The sequence below is a fragment of the Balaenoptera borealis genome (assembly GCF_965194805.1).
Source record: "Balaenoptera borealis genome assembly, chromosome: 2".
NCBI classification, from domain to species: Eukaryota; Metazoa; Chordata; class Mammalia; order Artiodactyla; family Balaenopteridae; genus Balaenoptera; species Balaenoptera borealis.
In genome coordinates this window covers 173,308,213-173,331,778 of record NC_138867.1, presented here as the reverse complement: position 1 = coordinate 173,331,778, position 23,566 = coordinate 173,308,213, and the positions used below count along the sequence as shown (strand labels likewise).

Here is a 23,566-nt window from a genome sequence, read left to right as displayed (position 1 = left end):
TAGATACCTTGGCCATAGTCCTAGGAGTGTACCATGCTGTGCTGGACTTAGCAAATGCTTTTTTTCAATCTACCCCTGGCCACTGAGTCACAAGATCAATTTGCCTCCAAGTGGGAGGGGCAACAATGGACTTTTCAAGCACTTCCCCAAGGCTACCTGCACAGCCCCACCGTATGTCATGGGATGGGAGCCCCAGACCTGTCCCTGTTCTCCTTCCCCACATCACTAAAATGAGCCCATTACATTGACAATATAATGTTGACATGTAAAGACTTGCCTCTGCTGCAGGACACCCTGCAGATTTTGCTGGAACATCTGTGAGGGAGACGATGATGTGGATGAACACACAGGAAATTCAAGTCCCAGGCACCACCGTAAAGCTTCTGGGAGTCATTTGGTTGGGTGAGAGGTACATTGTCCCAGAAGCCATGATTGATAAGGGGCAACCCCTAAGAATGTGAAAGAGGTGCAAGCTTTCATAGGGGTTTGGGGGTTTTGGAGGACTTTTATTCCCCACCTGATGCAACGCCTCCATCCTTTTTAGAAAAATTTTATTGAAGTACAGTTGATTTACAATGTTGTGTTAATTTCTGCCGTACAGCAAAGTGACTCAGTTATACATATATCTATATATTCTTTTTCATGTTCTTTTCCATTATGGTTTATCACTGGATATTGAATATAGTTCCCTGTGCTATACAGTAGGACCTTGTTGTTTATCCTTCCTATATATAATAGTGTCTCCAGCCTTTATACCAGCTTTAAAGTGAAGAAAAGGCATGTGGGGATTAGAGCAACAAGCTGCCTTTGAGAAGGCAAAAATACTAGTGAAGCAGATGAAAGCTCTGGGCATCTCCCAAGCAGGGCTACCATTTGAGTTTGAGTTAGATGTATCTGTGACTCCGGAAAGTATGGGCTGAGCACTGTGGCAGAGACAGCAGGAGAGAGGACCCCTAGGATTTTGGTCCCGCTCTGGAAGGGGGCAGAAACCCGATATGCCCCCATAAAGCAATAGCTGCTAGCAGTCTACGTCACCCTCCTCCAAATAGGACCTCTCGCGAAAACCAGCATATCATGGTAATAACATCCCTTCTTATCAAGGGGTGTATTGACAATATGTTCCATTGACCCATCTCTGCCATGGCTCAGACTCCCACGCTGACTGAGTGACAGCGCTTTGTGCAGCAGAAGAGCATCCGGTCGGCCAGCCCACTCTCTCTAGAAATGCGAGCGCTCCCAGGCTTTGTAGAGTATGTAGATCCTCCAAACACCCGCTGCCCCCACCACCTCTATTCCTGTGTAGCCCCTGCAACCTGTAGAGAGGAAGTCGGGGAAATTCCTGCTGATGCCTGCCTGCTTCACCTACGGGTCTAGTCGGGCAACCGGTGACAGGGATTGTAGTGGCTATTCAGCTCAACACTGACACCATCTGGATGGCAAACGAACTGCAGCAGCCAGTGGGCTGAATTCAGAGCGATTTGGCTGGGGATCACTCAGGAGCCCAGGCTGTTTGCTAACCTTTGCACTGATAGTTGGACTGTTCTGAAGAGATTAACCCTATGGCTTGGACAAAGGGAAGCAGATGATCGTGAATAAGCCCTTCCGGGGTGAGGATATGTGGACAGACATTTGGGTTTGCTTCCAACAGCCTGAGGCAGCCCTCACTGTTTTCCATGTCCCTGGTTCTTAAGGTGCTGATGCCCCTGGCAAATGGGAAGCTGATGCTCTAGCCCAGTATGAGCCCTAATGGACCCCTCAATAGATACAGCAGATGGGGCGCATAGGAACTGCAGCCGCCGCAGTCCCTGACTGGGATGGCATATTGCCAAGGATGCTGGATTGCCCTTGAAATAAAGTGACCTGGTTAATGCCATAACAGCATGTGTGTTCTAAACAACACCCCAGGCAACTGCCAAAGGAATCTGGCGCCATCCACTGGAGTTCCCAACCAGTGAGGGATTGGCAAATTGATTATATTGGCCCCCTCCCTCCAAGTGAGGGTTCTAAATGTCTTGGTTTATGTGGACACGGCATCTAGCCTAACCCAAGCTTTCTCCTGTGTCTGCCCAAACCAGGTTGCCACCATTAGGGGATTAGAGAAACGGAGTACAGCTACCCTCTTCGAATAGACAGTGACCGGGGGTTACATTTTAAGGGTCATGTTGTGCAAGATTAGGCAAAAGCACATGATGTGGAACAGAAGTTCCATTTCCCCTAAAAGCCACAGGCAGCAGGGTTGGTAGGAAAGAAGGATGGAATTTTAAAGCAGCAGATTAAATGACTAACAGGTAAAACCACCTTGGCCGATTCGACTTAAGTACGATCCCAGGCTTTAAGACGTTTAAATGATTGACCAATAGGGCCTGTTGCCTCATATGCCAGACTGGGGAGCCCTGCCAAGACACCCAACACTGTAAAGTTACGGAAGTGACGGGAGACAGCCACTGCCCCGACTCTCATCGTGATGGATCACCACGCTGTGTGGCTGAGATCACCAAGCCCCGTCACACCTGAGACAGGTGTTATGTACCGGACTTTGCAGTGGGGCGTCCCATAGGGATGGGTGAGTTAGTTCACATCCCCAGGTGAGGAGGAATCCCATTGTCCCTGCTACAAGCTGCGCCCATGGAAATGCATTGTCCCTGCTACAAGCTGCGCCCATGGAAATGCACTGTCCCTGGAATGGAACACGTACCACTGAGAGGGACGAAAAGGTGGTGGTCCTGGTCTGACATATCCCACCCCCAGTCCGTCTCACGCTTGACATTGCCGCCCCTGCTGGCCAACATATATGCTACGTACAACCAGGTCAAGTTCCTAAAGCTGCAGCCACGTTAACATCTAAGGATCAGGCCACAAGTGTAATTCTTCTAGAAGGGAAGACCTCCCAGTACCAGTTCCTACTAAATAATCTGTCTTTATGACCTTAGACTTCTGCTGTTCCTATGGTGTTCGGTCACAGGATGGGGACATGATGGAAATACCTTGCTACGGTGGGCCCACAAATATGCCCAGCAATCAATCCAGCTGTTGGCTATGTGGGCAGCTGCTCCTCTCTAGTTCACTGGGATCGTCATGGTGGGTACCAACACTCCAGGAACGAAATAAGAAGGCACTAAAGCAGTACGTGACATTACAGAAAAACACAAATTAGGATGAATGCTCTTAATTCATCTGATATTACCAATATTGCCTGGAGCACAAACCGTCAGTACCACTGGACATGGGTATTCTTTTTCTGTCAATCAATCAACACAGGCAGCCCAGCCAACTGCTGACCAGAAAGGTCCTAAAAACACCACCATCAGAAGCATGGGTGGCTACGCTCAGATTTGGAATGGATTCATGTGGCTTACCCCGGGTTAGGGATATTTGAGCACCTAGGCACCCCTATGTTGGGAACAGAAAAAACACTTTCAACAGAACCAACCCAGTTGTACCAGGAATATGGGGAGGATATCATTGGAACTGTGCAGGTATTCTGTCATATTAAAGAACAGCAACTGGTCTGGCACTGACTGGTCATGTCACTCACTTATTTATTGGGTAATCCTAAACAGGACCCAATGATGTGTGGGAAAACTCTTTGGCCGTGGCTTCCACCTGGATGGTTGGGCTGCTACACCTGGGTATGGGGAGAATCCACCCTACAGTAACAAAAGTTGCCAACTTCCCTCCCCTCATCTGCTATCTCCCAGGTGGGCAAGTTCTGTTTTCCACTGGTATGATCATTTGGCCACTGTCTTTATTCCCTCTGTTGGCCTGGAGGACGTTATAGCACACATAGAAGCCCTTAGTCAATACACCCAGCAAGCCTTAAAGGAGAACAGCTGTCCTCCAAAATAAGATGGCCTTGGACATCACTACTGCCTTGCAAGGAGGCACTTGGGCCGTTATCCAAGCAGAATGTTGTGTGTTCATACCTGCTGAGTCTGCTAATGTAGCATCTTTTTTTTTTTTTAAAACATATCATTAGTTCTCCTCTATTCTTAATTTATTTATTTATTTGTTTTTGGCTGTGTTGGGTCTTCGTTTCTGTGTGAGGGCTTTCTCTAGTTGTGGCGAGCTGGGGCCACTCTTCATCGTGGTGCGCAGGCGTCTCACTATCGCGGCCTCTCTTGTTGCGGAGCACAGGCTCCAGACGCGCAGGCTCAGTAGTTGTGGCTCACGGGCCTAGTTGCTCCGTGGCATGTGGGATCTTCCCAGACCAGGGCTCGAACCCGTGTCCCCTGCATTAGCAGGCAGATTCTCAGCCACTGCGCCACCAGGGAAGCCCTAGCATCTTTAATAAAGCACATGAGGACACAAGTGAACGCCCTGAGTGCTTCCCAGCCTCAGGGACTCAGTAAATCAGTGGTTCAGATCATGGTGATTTCGAACACACACAGCAGTGAGCGGTAGCTGGCAGTGAGCAACAGCTTGAAGTGAGATCTTAGTTCCCTGACCAGGGATTGACCCCTGGTCATGGTGGTGAGACTGCCAAGTCCTAACCACTAGACCACGAGGGACTGTGGCTAGAGTCTAGGCCCCAGTCTTTGTCTGCCTTGAAAAGAGAACATTCTGACAAGGAGACAGAAGGTAGAGAGGAAAGTAAAGCGTCTTTTAGAAAAGCAGAGTACATGTGGACAGACGGACGGGTGAACTCAGCAAGAGAGTCGTGCCTTTGGGAAGTTTCAATCCTTTATAAGGGGGCAGTCTTCTGGGTCTTTGTTTCCCCTCTGGCCAATCATCTTGCTTTGGGCCCATGGCTGATTTGCCTCAGGACCCTCCGTAGGTGCGCACAGCCCTCAGACAAGATGGATTCTAACGCAAGAGCCTCTGGGTGAGGGGGGGAGTTGACATGACTTATTACAGTCTGGTGTCCCCTGGCCGCCCCCCCTTTAAAAAAATTTATTTATTTATTATTTATTTATTTTGGCCGCACTGGGTCTTAGATGCGGCAGGGGGGATATTTGTTGAGGCACACGGGATCTTTAGTTGCGGCATGCGGACTTCTTCATTGCAGCATGTGGACTTCTTAGTTGCGGCATGTGAACTCTTAGTTGCGGCATGCATGCGGGATCTAGTTCCCTGACCAGGGATTGAACCCGGGCCTCCTGCATTGGGAGTGTGGAGTTGTACCCACTGGACCACCAGGGAGGTCCCTGTCCCATGCCTTTTGATGCCCCAAGAAGCCTTTCAACACATGTGCAGTGTCTTTCTTGCCCAAAGGATGGGAAATATGTGACCTCTTGATCTATTATATTTTTAAGATTTATTATTTTTTAATTTATTTTTGGTTGTGTTGGGTCTTAGTTGCGGCATGCAGGATCTTCGTTGAGGCATGTGGGATCTTTTGTTGTGGCGTGCGGGCTTCTTTCTCGTGCACGTGGGCTCTGTAGTTTGCGGCACATGGTCTCTCTAGTCGAGGTGCACCAGCACGGTAGTTGTGGTGTGTGGGTTTCATTGCCCTGCGGCATGTGGGATCTTAGTTGCCTGACAACGGATTGAACCCGTGTCCCCTGCATTGGAAGACAGATTCTTTACCACTGGACCACCAGGGAAGTGGCCAAGCTCTTTTTCTTTTTTTTCCTGTTTGGTGTTTTATTTATTTATTCATTTATTTATTTATTTATTTATTTATATTTTGGGGGACTGCGTTGGGTCTTCGTTGTCACGCGCAGGCTTTTGTCTAGTTGCAGTGAGCGGGGGCTACTCTTTGTTGCGGTGCGCGGGCTTCTCATTGCGGTGGCTTCTCTTGTTGTGGAGCACGGGCTCTAGGCACGTGGGCTTCAGTAGTTGCGGCATGCGGGCTCAGTAGTTGTGGCTCACGAGCTCTAGAACACAGGCTCAGTAGTTGTGGCACACGGGCTTAGTTGCTCCGCGGGATGTGGGATCTTCCCAGACCAGGGCTCGAACCCGCCTCCCCTGCATTGGTAGGCGGATTCTTAACCACTGCGCCACCAGGGAAGTCCCTTAGCAAAGAAAATCCAGGCTACACACTGCTCTGGGGTCATAAGGCTTTTTAGCTTCACTGTGCTGGACATGAGTAAGAATCCTAAAAATCCACTGGCACAGCAGCTGCCATGGAATCTATAGAAATACAGGAACGGAAAGTCCAGGACGCTGAGGAGATCACCTGTGGGGTGAGATGCAAATGCCAGGAGCACCACACTGAATAGATAGTTTAAGTACTGCTGGTCATTGTCACTTAACACGTTGGTTCTCTGGGATTTCTGTAGTATCTTATAAGCCCCTATGCAGAATAAGTGAATTACAGCCCAGAAATAACCATCTGGATCAAACTGGGAGTCGCTGAAGAGCAGGCACCCTGCGGCAGCCAGGAGGAAGAGGGCACTACAGATCTTTGCAGGAGATGTTTTCTCTTTCTGAAAACACTTCTGGTGCCCACAGATGATAACTTCGGCTACATTATGCAAAATGAGAAACACAGGAATGGCCAGTCTGGACAGTGCTCTGGACCCAGCACAGATGATACCCACAAACAGCACTGAAGCAGGAAGCCATGTCAAAACATCAGATCTTGAACTGCTGTTGATCTCCGCCCAGCCGTTTCCATGACACATGAAGCAAAAGTCCACCAATTCATGTCTGACACCCTTGGAATAATGTAGGGTAGGTAAATTTCAAGACAGACAGGACATACTTGTTCGTGAGGTAAGAAGCCAGGTAGCAGGTACAAAACGGGAGGCCGACCAGGCACCTCCTCATGCACATCTGTTAATTTGCGCCCCTTCCCCAGGAACCCGCGGGAGCCCCAGGGCCGCCGTGCAAGCCGGGCCACCCAGTGGCCAACCTCTTGATCTTTCAGTTAAACAGGGCATAGCTTCTCTCTGTCCCTGCCATAACTGTTATCTTAAAGTGTCCACAGGAGACAAAGTCCAGCTATTTACCCTGTTCCTGTTGTTATTTCCATCTCAAAGTGCAAACAGGAAGCCAGTTGTAAATACCTAGCTGGAGCCCACCTGCCTCTTGCCTCAGGAAATGTAAACAGAAGGCTAGTTGTAAATGTCCAGCCTGGAGCTCATCTATCTCCTGCCTCAATGGGGCTCTTGGTGGGAAAAATTGTTACTTATTTTGGGCATCGTTATCTTAATCTCTGTTTCCTCTCGCACATACCTATGTTGTCGCTGTGCTATCTGCCTCCGGAGCAGCCAGATAGCCGCCTATGAACCACCTCCAGTGCTAATGAAATCCCTGGCTGACGACTCAGTGCACGTTGTGGAAGAGGGGGGCCATGTGAAATTGTAAGAGCCGGTCATGAGGAGTGGAGTGTTGGAGTGTAACCAAGGGTGGGGTCCGGCTGCTCACTGCTCAAAAGCCAATAAAGAGACAAGGTTGGTGGAAAGGAAAGTTTGCTTTATTTTGGATGCCAGCAACCGGGAGGCGGGGAGGATGGACTCCCGTCCAAAGGCCAACTCCCTTTCAGGTCCCTGCGTGTAGGGGCTGCATGCAGAAACTGCACAGTCAGCTCTGACAGTCATCTTGAAATTGGTCATGCGGTGGTCTGACCAGCATCATCTTGATTGTTTTAAGTACAGTTAATCTTCAGTTCCAGGGTTTGTTCCCATTTCTTTGAGGCCAGTTCTTGGAATTGTGTAAATCGGAGCAGCTTATGTCCTGGCTGCAGTCTGCTCATCACGTAGTTAACTTCTTCCACCTGGTGGGGGGTTTCGGTATCTACAAGACAGCTCACAGGATATGGCTCAGAATATTATCTATAGCCCTTGAGAAGGAACTGAAAGCCCTTGACTATGCTTAATGACTAAACTATTATTATTTAGTCTTGCTAGACTGTTTTCCTTTGTTTCTGCATTTTCTCATTTCTCTGATTAAATTTATTCTTCGACTAAAGTTTTTCCACAAACAAAAGGCAGGCTGAGGACATGGGGGGGGGGGGAAGGACTGACTACAGGGTCCTGCTCCGTTTCAGGAGGAGGTCATTGAGAGGACATGGCCACCAGTTGACCCTCGAGGTGGACCCAGGGAACCAGAGGCCCCTCAGCCCCTCTCCATCCTTGGAATGTATGTTCCACCCACTGTTCTCACAAAGGGAGCCATTTTCAAGGATGCAGCCTTGAGAGAGTAAAGTGTTGTTGAGACAATCTGAACGGTATATGCGACTGAATCCTGTTAAGGCCTTTATATAAACTTTTAAGATTCTGGTAAGCAGTGTTGCTGCAGGAGAGAAAGTGGGGTGTGAGAGGATGGTCACGTCCTAGGTCTTAGGTGAATCCCTGGGACGGCCACCAAGTGTGGGTTCTTGGCTTTGCACAGGAAAGAATTCAAGAGCGAGCCATAGTAAAGTGAAAGAAGGTTTATTCAGGGAGATACACATGCCATAGACAGAGTGTGGGCCATCTCAGAAGGCAAGAGGCCCCAGGATATGGGGTTGTCAGTTCTTATAGGGGTGGGTAATTTCATAGGCTAATGAGTGCGAAGATTATTCCAACTATTTTGGGGAAGGGGAGGGGATTTCCAGGAATTGGGCCACCGCCAACTTTTTGGCCTTTTACGGTCGGCCTCAGAACGGTCATGGCACCTGTGGGTGTGACATTTAGCTTACTGATGTATTATAATTAGTGTATACCGAAGCTCAAGGTCTAGTGGAAGTCGACTCCTCCGCCATCTTGGACCTAGTTGGTTCTAACTGAGGTAGGAGATAGATGGGCCCCTGGGCTGGGCAGCTGGTGTTTGTCAAGTGGAGTAAAATTGAAGCTTTGTTCTCACCCAGACACTCCAAGGACAAAGCTGGTGGCAGAAGCTGAGCTCTGCTGAAGTAAAGAGATAAGATGACAACTCCTGAGGTTAAGGAAAACTTCCCTGTCTGCACATGCTCAGGAAGGCTCCTTGGGGGGTCAAAAAGGGAGGGGGCACCACCCCATAAGTGTGGACATGCACCCACAGTCCTTTGCGGTGGGATCCATCTTAGCAAAAAGTTGTGCACGCGTGTTGGGGAGTGTCCTAGAACAGGTCAGGTGTGGGAAAAGAAATGAGATAATTGGCCAAAGATAAACAAAGACCCGGAAGGACTGTCCTATATAAGGGATTTGTATCAGCTCTTTACTGCGCTTTTCCTCATTAGAAAGGATGCCCACACCCTTTCTCTCTGGGTGTGTATTTCTGCCTAGCTTCTGACTTAAATAAATAAACTTCTTCTCTGTGTGCTCTCCCATACACGGTGCTGTGTCTCTAACAATAAACTTTGTACCTGTTTTTACAATTTTTGCCTCCTTGAAACATTCCTGCTTTCAAACGGGGGAAAGAGCCAGGGACCCTTTGCTTCTAGCCTCTAGCCCCTGGTGCTATAGTGGCTAGGATTCCTGGTTTTCATCCAGGCTACCCAGGTTCAATTCCTGGGCAGGGAACTGAGATCTCTCTTCAGGACCACTCACTACTGTCTCTCCGAGATCATAACCAGTTAATGTCGTGTCCTCAACGGCTATGTCATTCTTTTAAAGGTTGTGCCCTGCCCCTTTCCTATCTCAGTGTGGAGATCGACTCATCTTGTGGCTGCCTGAGACAAGTCTCGTATATAAGTCCCTCGTTTGTTAAACCTGCCACCTACCAATCCGGAGTGGTCTGCCTCTTTCTTTGGTTTCTCCTTGCCTTCTGTGTATGGGGGTCAGTTTCAGATTTCACCTGGGGAACTCCTGGGGTTGGGAACCAACGTTCCTCCTAAGCAGTGGGAATAATGGGGTACTTCAAGAGGACCCCATAGTCTTGAGATTGTAACGTGAAAGAAAGTCTTTCAGAAAGTTCTGAAGACTGTTCCACCGGTTAGAGGTCAAAGTACAGTTGTATAGTTTTTGAGTCAAGGTTTTGAAAGTTTATGTAGTCCAGATCTGCACGTACAAGGTGAGTAGTGGGTTATCATGACACTTTACAGGATTGAGAAAGAAATGTTATCTCCTAAGGAGCTACCTTCCTGGTGCCAGAAGAAAATCCCTCTTTTCTTTCAAGCAGGCATTCCTGTGTTCAGGATATCTAGTTATCGTATAATGCAGATGCGCAATGCACGCTAAAGGGGAGCAGGTAGTGGCCCAAACGGCAGAGAGAATTACTTTATTTTATTTTATTTTAAAAAAATTTTTTTATTTTTGGCTGTGTTGGGTCTTCGTTTCTGTGCGAGGGCTTTCTCCAGTTGCGGAGAGCGGGGGCCACTCTTCATCGCCGTGCGCGGGCCTCTCACTGTCGCGGCCTCTCTTGTTGCGGAGCACAGGCTCCAGACGCGCAGGCTCAGTAATTGTGGCTCACGGGCCCAGTTGCTCCACAGCATGTGGGATCCTCCCAGACCAGGGCTCGAACCCGTGTCCCCTGCACTGGCAGGCAGACTCTCAACCACTGCGCCACCAGGGAAGCCCGGCAGAGAGAATTTTATGTTAAAAGTTTGTTTGTCCTGCCTTAAAAACAATTTTATTTAATCACAAATATAAAAACCATTTTTTTTTTTTCTCACAGGTGGTACAAAAACCAGGCAGTGGGCTAACCCAGGATATCGTAAAAAATTGGAAAATATACAGGAGTAGATAATATTCTGTTCCCTAGTTTTCCATATTTCCCCCTGAGGCGTGTAAAAGCATGTAGCCATGCTAAATACTTGTATACCATTAAAAAAAAAAAACCTAACTGTATCTGTGAATAATTCCTCAAGTTACATCAAGATTTCATGGCTCAAGTTGGTCCATATTTTTCGTTATTTAAACTAATTGCAGCATAACACATGAAAGTGTCCTTCTGGATGACCTGCTGGAGCTAGAATTGCGAGTTTTTCATATTTCTCTCCCAAATTTCCGTGAAACACCAACCGTATCTCTGCAGTAGAGGCTGATAACGCAAGGAATTCTGGGGAATGTAGTTTTGGTTTGCAGCTAGCGAGACATTTCCGGCAGAAGTTGCTGGGCGTGAGAAGAAAGCGAGACAGTTTTCCGCAAACGTCGCTCAAAGGCCCACCGTGGGGTTGGGGGTGTGTTGGGGGGGAGGGTGGGCATGAAGGGTGTGGCTGCTTGTCCCTACGCGATTGGCCGGCGGCTTTTCCGGCACGCTCATACGGCGCTTCCGGGCCCCCGGTCTCGCAAGGCCGTCTGGGAGTTGTAGTTCAGACTCTTGCCCGAACTCCGTAGTCCAGCTGCGGCTAGGAGGTCAGAGGCTGTCCACCGCCTTCGGTCCTTGGCTTGGAGGATGGATCCGGGGTCCGGGGCCGAGGCGGCCCCGTTGGCTGGTTTGGCCTGGTCGTCGGCCTCGGCGCCCCCGCCTCGGGGATTCAGTGCGGTGAGCGATGTCAGGGGACCAGGGACGAATAGGGAGAGAGGCGGCGACACCAGGGGCCGGGGGTTGAATAGGGGCAGAGTCGGCTGCGGCCGGGTAAGAGCCTGGCGCTGACCCGCGTCCGCGCTGTAGATCTCCTGCACTGTGGAGGGGGCGCCCGCCAGCTTCGGCAAGACTTTCGGGCAGAAATCCGGCTACTTCCTGTGCCTCAATCCTTTGGGCAGCCTTGAGGTAAGGGGCCCTCACCTTCGGAATCCCCGGGGTCCTCCCACTCCCCCTTGTCCATTCGCTGGGCTCTATGCTAGGCACACGGTCCCTGCTGCTGAGTGATTCTCGATGTATCCCCCCCCCTCCGCCAGAATCCACAGGAGAACGTGGTGGTCGATATCCAGGTCCTGGTGGACAAGAGCCCCCTCCCGCCGGGATTCTCCCCGGTCTGCGACCCCTTGGACTCCAGTGAGTCCCCTGTCGAAGGCGGGAGTGGGGTGGGGGGTCAGGGGCACGTTCGCGTCTCTGCGGGGAGGGTCCAGGAAGGGAATGGAGGGACCACAGGCGTGAGATTTTTGAATTTTGGCCACCCTCTCGATGCACTGGATAATGACAGTGTTGACTGAGAACACAGAGCCCTGGTCTAGGGCGGGACGATGTACCCCGCCCTGCGTAAAAATGTGCGATTGGTACAGTCCCTGTTCTAGAGTAAGTGTTCAGTCAATGCGACCTGTTTTATTACTGTTGCTACTACGCCTTCTTCTTACACTGTAGCTAAGCTGATCCACGCGCAGTTCTATTTTCCACTTCCACGCTTTTGCACACGGGCTCCGGTTGCCCTGGTGCTGCCCTCCCAGCCCCGACTGCTCTGCTTTCTAACCATCAGGCTCTCCCTGACTCTCATGCCCTCTCCATGTCTTGTCATTTATATTTGGCTCTCAGCATATATCTATTGGTACTGGACTTGGCAAACTTTTCCTGTAAAGGGCCAGGTAGTAAATATATTAGGCTTTCCAGGCCAGATGGTTTCTGTTGCATATATATAATATATATCCCTTTAAAAATGTAAAAGCCATGCTTTGCTCATGAGCCAGACCTTGGGCTGGATTTGGCTCATAGGTTGTAGTTTGCTGACCTCTGGATTAGAGGGCTGAGGGAAAGTGTGTTTGGAGGGCCAGGATGGGTACCCAGTTCTGTCTGATCCCACAGCTACCCACCCTCCCTGTGGTGCCCATGGCCACCCCATGAATGCTCCTCCATGTCACCAAAGATGAGGCTGGCCCAATGGCTCCTAAAAGCTTCATGGATTCCCCTCCTATGGCTTTACCATTCAGGATTTAATCACTGCCCCAGCGCCATCCAGATGGCTGCCTTAAACAGCACCTTGGTGAGCATTCTCCTGGAGCCATCTTTGGACCCCCTTCCTGCTTCTCCCCTTTTCTCATTCCCCTGTCCCTCACTCCCAGAGGCCTCCGTGTCCAAGAAGAAACGCATGTGTGTGAAGCTGGTGCCCTTGGGGGTCGCAGACACAGCTGTCTTTGACGTCCGGCTGAGTGGGAAAACCAAGACGGTGCCTGGATACCTGCGAGTAGGGTAGGGACACCCCCCAGCCCTCCTTCCTTGCCCTCCCAACCCCCATACCTACCCCTCTGACCCTCAGGGACTCCCATGAGTCCTTCCGTCCCTTCTGCCACCTCTCTGTGCCTCAGTTTCCACATGTTAAGGTGGGGACAGTTGTACCAATCTCGTAGGGTGCTGGTGAGGAGTAAATGAGTTGGTGTGTCTGAAGCACCCGGTACGGTGACTGCACCCAGCATACTAGTTAGTATGTTGCCGAGCGTGTGGGCTGAGATGTGAGGTCACCGGAGGCCTGCCTTCCCCTGGCAGCTATTCTCAGCCCTGGCTGCACATTGGGCCAGAGCCCCTTCTCTCTTTTCCCCCTCCTCTAGGGACATGGGGGGCTTCGCCATCTGGTGCAAGAAGACCAAGGCCCCGCGGCCAGTGCCCAAGCCCCGAGCTCTCAGCCGAGACATGAGAGACCTCTCCCTGGGCCCGCCTGGCCAGCCCAGGTGAGTCCTCGGGCTCAGGGATGGGAGCGGCCATGGTGGGGGGCAGTGGATATCAGGCCTCTGACTTGGGTCATCCTGCCTCCACCAGCAAGGGTGGCTTCCCGGAGCGGACGCTTTCGAGGCTGGGCTCTCGGGCATCTACACTTCGGAGGAGCGACTCCATCTACGAGGCCTCCAACCTCTACGGCATCTCAGGTGACCGCAGAGCAGGGAAATTGAGGCACTGGGGTGGGGGTGGGGCGAGACTGGCCCGAGATTGTACAGCCAGGAAGGCAAAAGGGCAGGGATGGACCAGGCCTGGGCTTCCCCCATTCTGTCAAGACTGGGAAGAGCCGAGACCTCCAGGATGGGCTTCTCGGGGTGGGGAGCGGGCAGGCCTCAAGTCTCCTGGGCCTCAGCTCCTTCCCCCCATCTGCTTTCCTCAGCCATGGATGGGGTTCCCTTCACGCTGCACCCCCGATTTGAGGGCAAGAGCTGTGGTCCCCTGGTGAGTCCGGTCCCGGGGAGTCTGGGTCTGCCCCTCCCCATTGCGTTTCTAGGCAACAGGAATCAGGGAGCATCGTCTGTGCAACCAGCACCTCAGCACAGAGGGGAGTTCCTGGGTGAGAGGAGGCTGGAGGCCAAGGCAAGGGGGCGGGAGGGCCTCCTGGAATGGGGGAGTCAGGAGGGGCAGCTGGATGCTGGGGGCGAGAGATGGTGGCAGGAAAGGGGAGAGGACATTGAGGCACATATTGAGGGGGCCCTCCTTGAAGATGAGGGAACGGGGGCTCCACGCTGGGGTCCCTGCCCGAGACTGACCTGCCCCTTGCCTGCCAGGCCTTCTCTGCCTTTGCTGATCTGACCATCAAGTCACTGGCGGACATTGAGGAGGAGGTGGGTGCAGGGTAGGGAGGGGGTGGGGTTGGGGGGTGCAGGGCCCCCGGTCTCCCCTGGGTGCCTCTTCTCTCCCAGCTATAACCCACCTCGAGGGCTCCAGATCCCCCAGTCCCTAAGTGCCACCCCATGCCCCACCATTTCTCCGGTACCCCAGTGGCTCCTCCTTTGCTCTGTGCTCTCCCCTCACCCCACTCCCCACCCCCCAGTACAACTACGGCTTCGTGGTGGAGAAGACAGCAGCTGCCCGCCTGCCCCCTAGTGTCTCTTAGCCCCTCGCCGGCCCCAGGGAAGAGTCCCCTTCCTGACACCCCCGGACTGGCAGCTGCCCACCGCATTGAATCTCGGGAGCCTTGGTGGCACAAGGCATTCTGGACCCTCGGCCACCCAGCAGAGCAGCAGCCCTGGAGGAGGGGCTGGGAGCGGTCTGCTTGGTGATGGGTCTCCTGCCCCCCCGGGCCCTGATGGGCAAGGCAGGGGGAGGGGCTGGACGGAAACCAGTGCCTTCAAGTCATTTGTGTCAAAACTTGCTGGTGCCTGGAGGCCACGCGGGCGTCCTCCCTCCAGGAAATAAACACCACGCTGTCCGGGCCGTCTGTAGTCTCCATTCTGACTGTGGGTCTCTGTGGCTCGCAGGAGCCAGGGACGGACGCACACCCAGCAAGCGGGTGAAATCCTGGAGGGGAGGGGGCGCTGCCACCACTCCCATTCTACAGAGGGAGAAACTGAGGCTCAGCGAGTGCCTGAGCCGGGATTCCGAATCACAGAGGAGACTGGGTCCCGCCCCTCCATCATTGCGCGTAACAGTAATAATAGTAACAGCTATCGTTTATACTCCGAGGACCTCCTCACCAACACCTGATGTACAGTATCTCATTTAGTCCTCCCCCAGCTCAGTGGGAAGCCATGGTTGTGTGGCCATTTCACAGATAGGAAAACCGAAGCAGGAGGCGGCTAAATTCACAGCTGGGATTCCAACCCAGAGCCTGCTCTCTTAACCACCAAGCTGTTCTGTTCTGTGCGTCCCTTTTCCTCCGCTGTGTGGTAGACACAAACGGTGGATACTCATGAATCGCGGTAGTTACCTCCTCTAAAGTAGTGTGAAAACTGAATTAGGAAATACTGTATTCCTCGAGGAGATACGGGTAGGTTCTTTTTTTTTTTTTTTTAAATTTATTTATTTATTTTTGGGTGTGTTGGGTCTTCGTTTCTGTGCGAGGGCTTTCTCCAGTTGTGGCAAGCGGGGGCCACTCTTCATCGCGGTGCGCGGGCCTCTCACTATCGCAGCCTCTCCCGTTGTGGAGCACAGGCTCCAGACGCGCAGGCTCAGCAGCTGTGGCTCACGGGCCCAGTTGCTCGGCGGCATGTGGGATCTTCCCAGACCAGGGCTCGAACCCGTGTCCCCTGCATTGGCAGGCAGACTCTCAACCACTGCGCCACCAGGGAAGCCCAATGGGTAGGTTCTTGTAAGCCTCTGGTCACATTTTGGTCAAGTAATCAATACATAACCTTGTTTTCTGTGCATTTCAAGACACCTTGGGTTTTGTTTTTTGTTTTTAATATGACAGCTTTAATTACAATTCCCCTCCTGTTTTTTTTTTTTTATGTGTTACTATTGTGTTTTTTTTACTGCCAGAAGCAGTCGTTTTTTTTTGTTTTGTTTTTGTTTTTTAAAATTTATTTATTTTTGGCTGTGTTGGGTCTTAGTTTCTGTGCGAGGGCTTTCTCTAGTTGCGGCGAGCAGGGGCCGCTCTTCATCGCGGTGCGCGGGCCTCTCACTATCGCGGCCTCTCTTGTTGCGGAGCACAGGCTCCAGACGCGCAGGCTCAGTAGTTGTGGCTCACGGGCCCAGTTGCTCCGCAGCATGTGGGATCCTCCCAGACCAGGGCTCGAACCCGTGTCCCCTGCATTGGCAGGCAGATTCTCAACCACTGCTCCACCAGGGAAGCCCGACACCTTGTTTAATATACATGCTGCCGATTCGTTAACGGTGAACTCACGGCCACCAGCCATAGAACTCACGTCTGAACAAAGCTCATCGGAGAGTATTTGCTCCCGGAGGCACATCCCAGCCTTCTTGCACCTGGGGACACTAGATAGCTCTTCAGCACTACACTTGGGGGCCTTTGCAAACAGCAAAAATCACCAATGAAAAAGCACAAAAATGCAAAATAGGCCACTGGCTAGACCTCAAGAAGGATGCCTGTTTACAGTCAGAGCTGGAACAGGAAGGCAGAACATCGCCTTGTCCTACCACAGCTGGGAACATGCACCTCTGAGGACTCAGATTTTTTCCGGCACTGTGCGTGTCCACCAATAGCCACAAAAGCACTGTGAGTATTGATTTGGGGGTCACAGATTTGAGCCAGTAGGAGAATTGGCAAATACGGACTCCACAAACTGTATTTGTGAAATGAACCACCCCAGGCTCACACTGTCTCTCCCATGCATGTGCTTCCTCTTCTGCTCTCTCTTCCCCAGGTACCCATAGCATCAGGGTGGCCCAGATCAGGAACATTCCCCAGATCTCTGGAGCGTAGGAAGGCTAAGGCTTATTTCTCGTCCACATCACGTGCCCATGGCAGGGCGGCAACAGGCTGCTGGTCGTAGTTGCAAGGAAACGCACCCGAAGGGGTGGCCAGCATCTCTCCAAGACAGTGGGGATGGACTCAGAAGGGTCTCACGCTGTCACTTAAGTGCTCTGGCCTTGAAGTGCCTTGTCAAAGTTCTGCTCACAGCTCATTGGCCAGAAGGAGTCACACGGGGTCCCAAGGGGATGTGCCACCCACCCAGGCACTTGTGTCTAATGACACTGCCCTGGGGACCTGAAGGGGGAGACACTGCCCTGCACAGGGATCTGAGGGAAAAGAGTCCCCTGCCCTGGGAGTCTGAGGGTGGAGACAGTGAACTATCCTGGAGGGGAGGGTTGGGGGAGATGATACCCCCTCCCCCACACACTTCAGCTGCCTTGGAAAAACTAGGCCTCTGATGCTAAGATATCTCCCCGAATCTCTCCACTCTGGGCGCAGCCAGCACCTGCCAGGTCCCACCCAGGTTGCTCTGGCGCCGGCCATGGAATCCGATCCAGCTGGGAAGCAAAGGCTGTTTGTTCTCTCTGGTTGTGATCTTGGCCACCCCGAAACCAGCCCCAGATCACTTTCCAGGGCATCTGTGTGTGACCAGGGGCCCCCGGACGACCCATACTGGCCTTGGGTCCGACTGGATCAACCATCATTGCCAGGTCACTGACTCTGCAAAATCCCAACCCTCTTGAGTGCAACAGGGCCTGGGAACAGCCTCACAAAGGGGCCAGAAAGTCCTGGTGGAGCCTGTCCCCTTAGCCCCCAACTCCTGACTTGGGCCACATCAATCCTCACAGCTCCAACTAAGCTTGCATCCTCTTGGGCTACAGGGAAGGGAGAAGAAGAGGAAGACTTATCCTTCTGCCTTTAGCTGGCTCTGAGGTGCTGAGACCCGGGCATCACAGGGGCCTGGGGACTGAGAGGGACATTTCTGGGGAGATGTGGTCCCAGCTCCAATGCTCACTAGCTGGTGACCCTGAGCAGTGGCTTAACCTCTCTATACCTCAGTTTGTCCATCTTTACAATGGGAATCTCAAAGGTCCTCACCTCATTCGGTAGTTCTGAGGGAGAACTCTTGTGGGACTGTGTCTCTCCGCTGCCTCTGCTGACTGTTGCAAAAACTCTTCCTGGCTCTCAAAGTTCTTCTCAGCTGGAAGCCTTCTGCAGCCCAAAGTGCATGCAGAGTGAATGGAAGATGCAAGTCCTAGTGGCTTCTACTAGTGGCATACCCCCACACTTCTTGTATTCAAGTGTTCCAGAGCCCAGCTGTGGCCCCTACTGCTCTCTCCACCCCCAGATCAGAGCAATGATCTGTGCCAGCCTTCAGCATCCCCTTGGACACCCTCCCACCCAAACCCCCAAAGCTGCTGGCTTCTACCCCATCATTCATTCTGCCTATATTTTTGTTTGTTTGTTTGTTTTGGTTTTGTTTTTTTTTTGCCATGCTGCTTGACTTGCGGGATCTTAGTTCCCTGACCAGGGATTGAACTTGGGTCACTGGCAGTGAAAGTACTGAGTCCTAACCACTGAACCACCAGGGAATTCCTTTCTGCCTGTTCTTGAACTTGAGCTAAGTGCAATGCCCAAACAAGTCCTCTTCTCTTCTGAGCCTGGCTAATCATATTCACTGTTAGGTCTGAGACATTCATCTGTGTTGCCTGTACCAGTAATTCCCTCTTGTTAATTGCTGAGTAGTATTCCATTGTATGGATGTACCAGAGTCTGTTCATCTGTTGATGGACATTTGGATTGTCCCTAGTTCTTGGCCATTGAAAGAAATTGCTCTGAGTACTCTTGTACATGTCTTTTGATGAATACACACTCATTTTTTTTTTGATTCTTACTAGTCGTATATATTCTTTTTTTTTTTTAACATCGTTATTGGAGTCTAATTGCTTTACAATGGTGTGTTAGTTTCTGCTTTATAACAAAGTGAATCAGTTATACATATACATATATCCCCATATCTCTTCCCTCTTGCATCTCCCTCCCTCCCACCCTCCCTATCCCACCCCTCTAGGTGGTCACAAAGCACCTAGCTGATCTCCCTGTGCTATGCGGCTGCTTCCCACTAGCTATCTATTTTACATTTGGTAGTGTATGCCACTCTCTCACTTTGCCCCAGCTTACCCTTCCCTTTCCCCGTATCCTCAAGTCCATTCTCTAGTAGGTCTGCGTATTTATTCCTGTCTTGCCCCTAGGATCTTCATGATCATTTTTTTTTTTTTTTAGATTCCATATATATGTGTTAGCATATGGTATTTGTTTTTCTCTTTCTGACTTACTTCACTCTGTAGGACAGACTCTAGGTCCATCCACCTCACTACAAATAACTCAGTTTCGTTTCTTCTTATGGCTGAGTAATATTCCATTATATATATGTGCCACATCTTCTTTATCCATTCATCTGTTGATGGACACTTAGGTTGCTGCCATGTCCTGGCTATTGTAAATAGAGCTGCAATGAACATTGTGGTACATGACTCTTTTTGAATTATGGTTTTCTCAAGGTATATGCCCAGTAGTGGGATTGCTGGGTCATATGGTAGTTCTATTTTTAGTTTTTTAAGGAACCGCCATACTGTTCTCCATAGTGGCTGTATCAATTTACATTCCCACCAACAGTGCAAGAGAGTTCCCTTTTCTCCACACCCTCTCCAGCATTTATTGTTTGTAGATTTTTTGATGGTGGCCATTCTGACCGGTGTGAGATGATATCTCATTGTAGTTTTGATTTGCATTTCTCTAATGATTAATGATGTTGAGCATTCTTTCATGTGTTTGTTGGCAATCTGTATATCTTCTTTGGAGAAATGTCTATTTAGGTCTTCTGCCCATTTTTGGATTGGGTTGTTTGTTTTTTTGATATTGAGCTGCATGAGCTGCTTGTAAATTTTGGAGATTAATCCTTTGTCATTTGCTTCATTTGCAAATACTTTCTCCCATTCTGAGGGTTGTCTTTTGGTCTTGTTTATGGTTTCCTTTGCTGTGCAAAAGCTTTTAAGTTTCATTAGGTCTCATTTGTTTATTTTTGTTTTTATTTCCATTTCTCTAGGAGGTGGGTCAAAAAGGATCTTGCTGTGATGTATGTCATAGAGTGTTCTGCCTATGTTTTCCTCTAAGAGTTTGATAGTGTCTGGTCTTACATTTAGGTCTTTAATCCATTTTGAGTTTATTTTTGTGTATGGTGTTAGGGAGTGTTCTAATTTCATTCTTTTACATGTAGCTGCCCAGTTTTCCCAGCACCACTTATTGAAGAGGCTGTCTTTTCTCCACTGTATATTCTTGCCTCTTTTATCAAAGATAAGGTGACCATATGTGTGTGGGTTTACCTCTGGGCTTTCTATCCTGTTCCATTGATCTATATTTCTGTTTTTGTGCCAGTACCATACTGTCTTGATTACTGTAGCTTTGTAGTATAGTCTGAAGTCAGGGAGCCTGATTGATGAATACACACTCATTCTTGTTGGGTAAATACCCTGAGTGGAAATTCTAAGTGGTAAGAGAGGCCTATCTTCAGCTTAAGCAGATACGGCCAAGCAGACTTCTAAGACTGTTGCACCAATTTACCCTCCCACCCACAGCAAATGAGAGTTCCAGTGGCTCCATGTCTTCACCAACACTTGGCATTGTCAGTTTTGTTAATTTTGGCCATTTGTCTCACCAGTTTGAATTTCTTAGGTATCATGTACACTCTTGCCAGCTTAGAAATCTGAACTGGAAAAGCTGACCCATGCTGTATAGAAAACACCGCTTTCTCATCTTCCTTATCCACCTGCCCTTTTTATTTGTCATTGGGAAGAGCCCACAGGGAATTTACAAGACATTAAGTAGTTTCTGAGATGGTTCCCTTTGGGAACATTTTGTCTTGGTAACCTGGTGTTCAGGCCTGTGTAATCCTCCGCTTGAGGGCAGGCTGGATCTGGTGTAGACTCACCTCTCACCAATGGAATACAGTAAGGGTGATGGGACTTCACTTCTGTGAGTAGGTTTAAAATACAAGACTTCCATCTTGTTGGCTACACTGATGCACACTGCCCTATAAAGAGGCCCACATGTCACAGAACTGAGGGCAGCCTCTGGCCAACAGCCAGCAAGGAACCAAGGACTTAGTTCCACAGCTCATAGGGAATTGAATCGTGCCAACAACCACAAAGTGAACTTGAAAGCAGATCCTACCCTTGTTGAATCTTTTTTATTTTTCTTTTTATAAATTTATTTATTTATATTTGGCTGCATCGGGTCTTCGTTGCTGCGCGTGGGCTTTCCCTAGTTGTGGCGAGCGGGGGCTACTCTTTGTTGTGGTGCTCAGGCTTCTCATTGCAGTGGCTTCTCTTTGTTGTGGAGCACAGGCCCTAGAGCGGGCGGGCTTCAGTAGTTGTGGCACGTGGGCTCAGTAGTTGTGGCTCGCGGGCTCTAGAGCACAGGTTCAGTGGTCGTGGGGCACGGGCTTAGTTGCTCCGCAGCATGTGGAATCTTCCCCGCCCAGGGCTTGAACCCGTGTCCCCTGCACTGGCAGGTGGATTCTTAACCACTGCGCCACCAGGGAAACCCTTAAAGTGTTTTAAATAAAGTGTTCCCTGGGGGAAACGGGCCCCTTGTTTGCTCTGAGCAATCTCCCTCAAGGTGGCATCTGACCTTCTGTTCTAAATGTCACCAGCACAGAGGACCCCAACTCCATCTGCCACTTTCAGAAGATTTTACCTGCAGAAGTAAAGGAGGGAGACCAGTGGGTGTGATGAGGGGGCAACAGTGGTGACCCTCGTGTGAGTTAGGCAGGGTGTTGGCACATGGCGGGCATCGAAAAACCAACAGCTCTTCTCAACCACAAATAGCACAGTTAAGTGCTTTCAATATCCCATTTATGCCTGCTGTTGCAAAAATGCCATGAAGCTGGAGCAGATGCTATCTGTGCCTCCCTCCCCTCTGCAGCAAGTACCTGTGACCCTGCCTGGGGCCTCCTGTGACCAGAGGAGTGTGTCTAGCTGGTGCACAGGGAAGGCTAGAAGTGTGAGGGGTCAGTCCCTCTGGGAACAGCTCTCAGCTAATGCCTGATGGAAATAGGAGGATAAATATCCCAGCCCCCTCGCCCCTGGGCTGGGACCAGCTGCCATGTGTGCTCTATGCTGTCTCCCTGGGGTCCCCAGGGGGATGGAGCCCCCGTTGCCCTTAGCACCATCTGCTCATTGGCGCCCCCTGCAGGGTTCCGGGGCGTCCTGGGGTCACTTCCCAGGTGAACAACATCTTGGCAATCATCTCAGCCTTTGGTTCTGATGACCCCAAACCAAGGCAACATCTTTTTTATAATTAATTAATTAATTAATTAGGTTGTGTTGGGTCTTAGTTGCGGCATGCGGGATCTTCATTGTGGTATGCGGGATCTTTCGTTGCAGTGCACTGGCTCTTCGTTGCAGCGTGCGGGCTCAGTAGTTGTGGCGCATGGGCTTAGTTGCCCCCACGGCATATGGGATCTTAGTTCCCCGACCAGGGATCAAACCTGGGTCCCCTGCATTGGAAAGTGCATTCTGAACCACTGGACCACGAGGGAAGTCCCCAAGGCAACATCTTTAACAGATGTGTCTACACCTCAAAATGTACCAGGATGCCGACAGCTATTTGTGTCGGTGAGGCCCGTGGAGCTAACGGAGTCACTGAAACTCTTTCCGATTTGGTCCTCACAGCTGTACTATGATGGGGTTGGGGGATTAGCCCTATTTTATAAAGAAAGAAACTGCAGTGCAGGTCGCATGACTGCTCCCTGAGCCAGGTCTGTCCAAGCTGCCCTCTTGGAACACAAAACCCTCATCAGGTGCCCAGGACAGGGAGCGACCAGAGCGTTTGGCTCCAGCCCTAGGACCAGCCTCTTCCCTGCTCGCCAGATTCTGATCAGAATACAAAGGTGCTCAGCACCCCATCCAGGGCGGTGTCGACAACAGGGCCAGGTTTCAGCAGGGACTGTGGGCAGCACTTCCAGCCAGCCTCCCACGTTGTAACCTTGCAGACTTTCCAGGGCTCCAGTTCTTGGTCCCAGGGGGGTTGTGCAGAGATCAGACTGGGATGAGGCTAGTGAGCACGTAGGGCCCACATTTAAGGAGGTGCTCACTTCAAACTTGGGGCCCACCTGCACGTGAAGGAACCTGAGAGTGAGTGCCTCCTTAAATTTTCTTTTTTTTTTTAAGTTGAGGTGAAATTCACATAAGATGAAATTCACCAATTAAAAATGTACAGTTCAGTGGCATTTAGTGCATGGACGATGTGCAACCATCACCTCTATCTAGTTCTAGAACATTTCCATCACCCCAAAGGAAACCTCATCCCTATTAGCCATTACTCCCCATTCCCCCTCCCCCAGCCCCTGGCAACCACTAATCTACTTTATATCTCTATAGATTTGCCTGTTCTGGACATTTCATATAAATGGGATCATACACTATGTGGCCTTTGCGTCTGGCTTCTTTCAATCAGCATCATGTTTTCAGGGTTCATCCATGCTGTAGCCTGTGTCAGAGCTTCCTTCCTTTTTATGGCTGAGTAATATTCCACTGTATGGATGGATCACTTTTTGTTTATTCATTCATCTATCAATGGACATTTGGGTTGTTTCCACCTTGTGGTGATTGTGACTAGCGCTGCTATGAATGCACATGTACAAGGATTTGTCTGAACCCTTGTTTTCAATTCTTTTGAGCCTCCTTAAATTTTGTACCTGCACCCTAGTCCTGGCCTTGAAGATTAGGCCTAGAGGTCTAGTTTCTAATTCTCCTGACCAGTCCACCAGGTACTCCT

At 50.5% G+C, this 23,566-nt stretch overlaps 1 protein-coding gene and 1 pseudogene across 2 annotated transcripts; one reads left to right on the top strand and one right to left on the bottom strand.

The window, feature by feature from the left end:
* Positions 1-5,717: 5,717 nt before the first annotated feature.
* On the bottom strand, positions 5,718-10,050 carry LOC309623569 (UDP-N-acetylglucosamine transporter TMEM241 pseudogene; annotated as a pseudogene). Its single transcript has one exon. The product of its transcript is annotated as a UDP-N-acetylglucosamine transporter TMEM241 pseudogene (transcript).
* A 1,037-nt stretch (positions 10,051-11,087) lies between these two features.
* MVB12A (multivesicular body subunit 12A) lies at positions 11,088-14,790 on the top strand. Its single transcript, XM_082380401.1, has 9 exons — positions 11,088-11,271; positions 11,401-11,499; positions 11,628-11,724; positions 12,723-12,849; positions 13,206-13,325; positions 13,414-13,520; positions 13,751-13,812; positions 14,142-14,198; positions 14,408-14,790. Exons 1-9 carry the CDS (start codon positions 11,182-11,184, stop codon positions 14,468-14,470), a joined length of 822 nt encoding a protein of 273 aa, XP_082236527.1. The 5' UTR covers positions 11,088-11,181; the 3' UTR covers positions 14,471-14,790.
* The last annotated feature ends 8,776 nt before the right edge of the window (positions 14,791-23,566 follow it).

Coding starts and splice junctions, on each gene's coding strand:
- MVB12A (XM_082380401.1), top strand. CDS start 11,182: ATGGATCCGGGGTCCGGGGCCGAGGCGGCCCCGTTGGCTGGTTTGGCC. Junction 11,500..11,627: donor ATCCTTTGGGCAGCCTTGAG/GTAAGGGGCCCT, acceptor CCCCTCCGCCAG/AATCCACAGGAGAACGTGGT. Junction 14,199..14,407: donor TGGCGGACATTGAGGAGGAG/GTGGGTGCAGGG, acceptor CCCACCCCCCAG/TACAACTACGGCTTCGTGGT.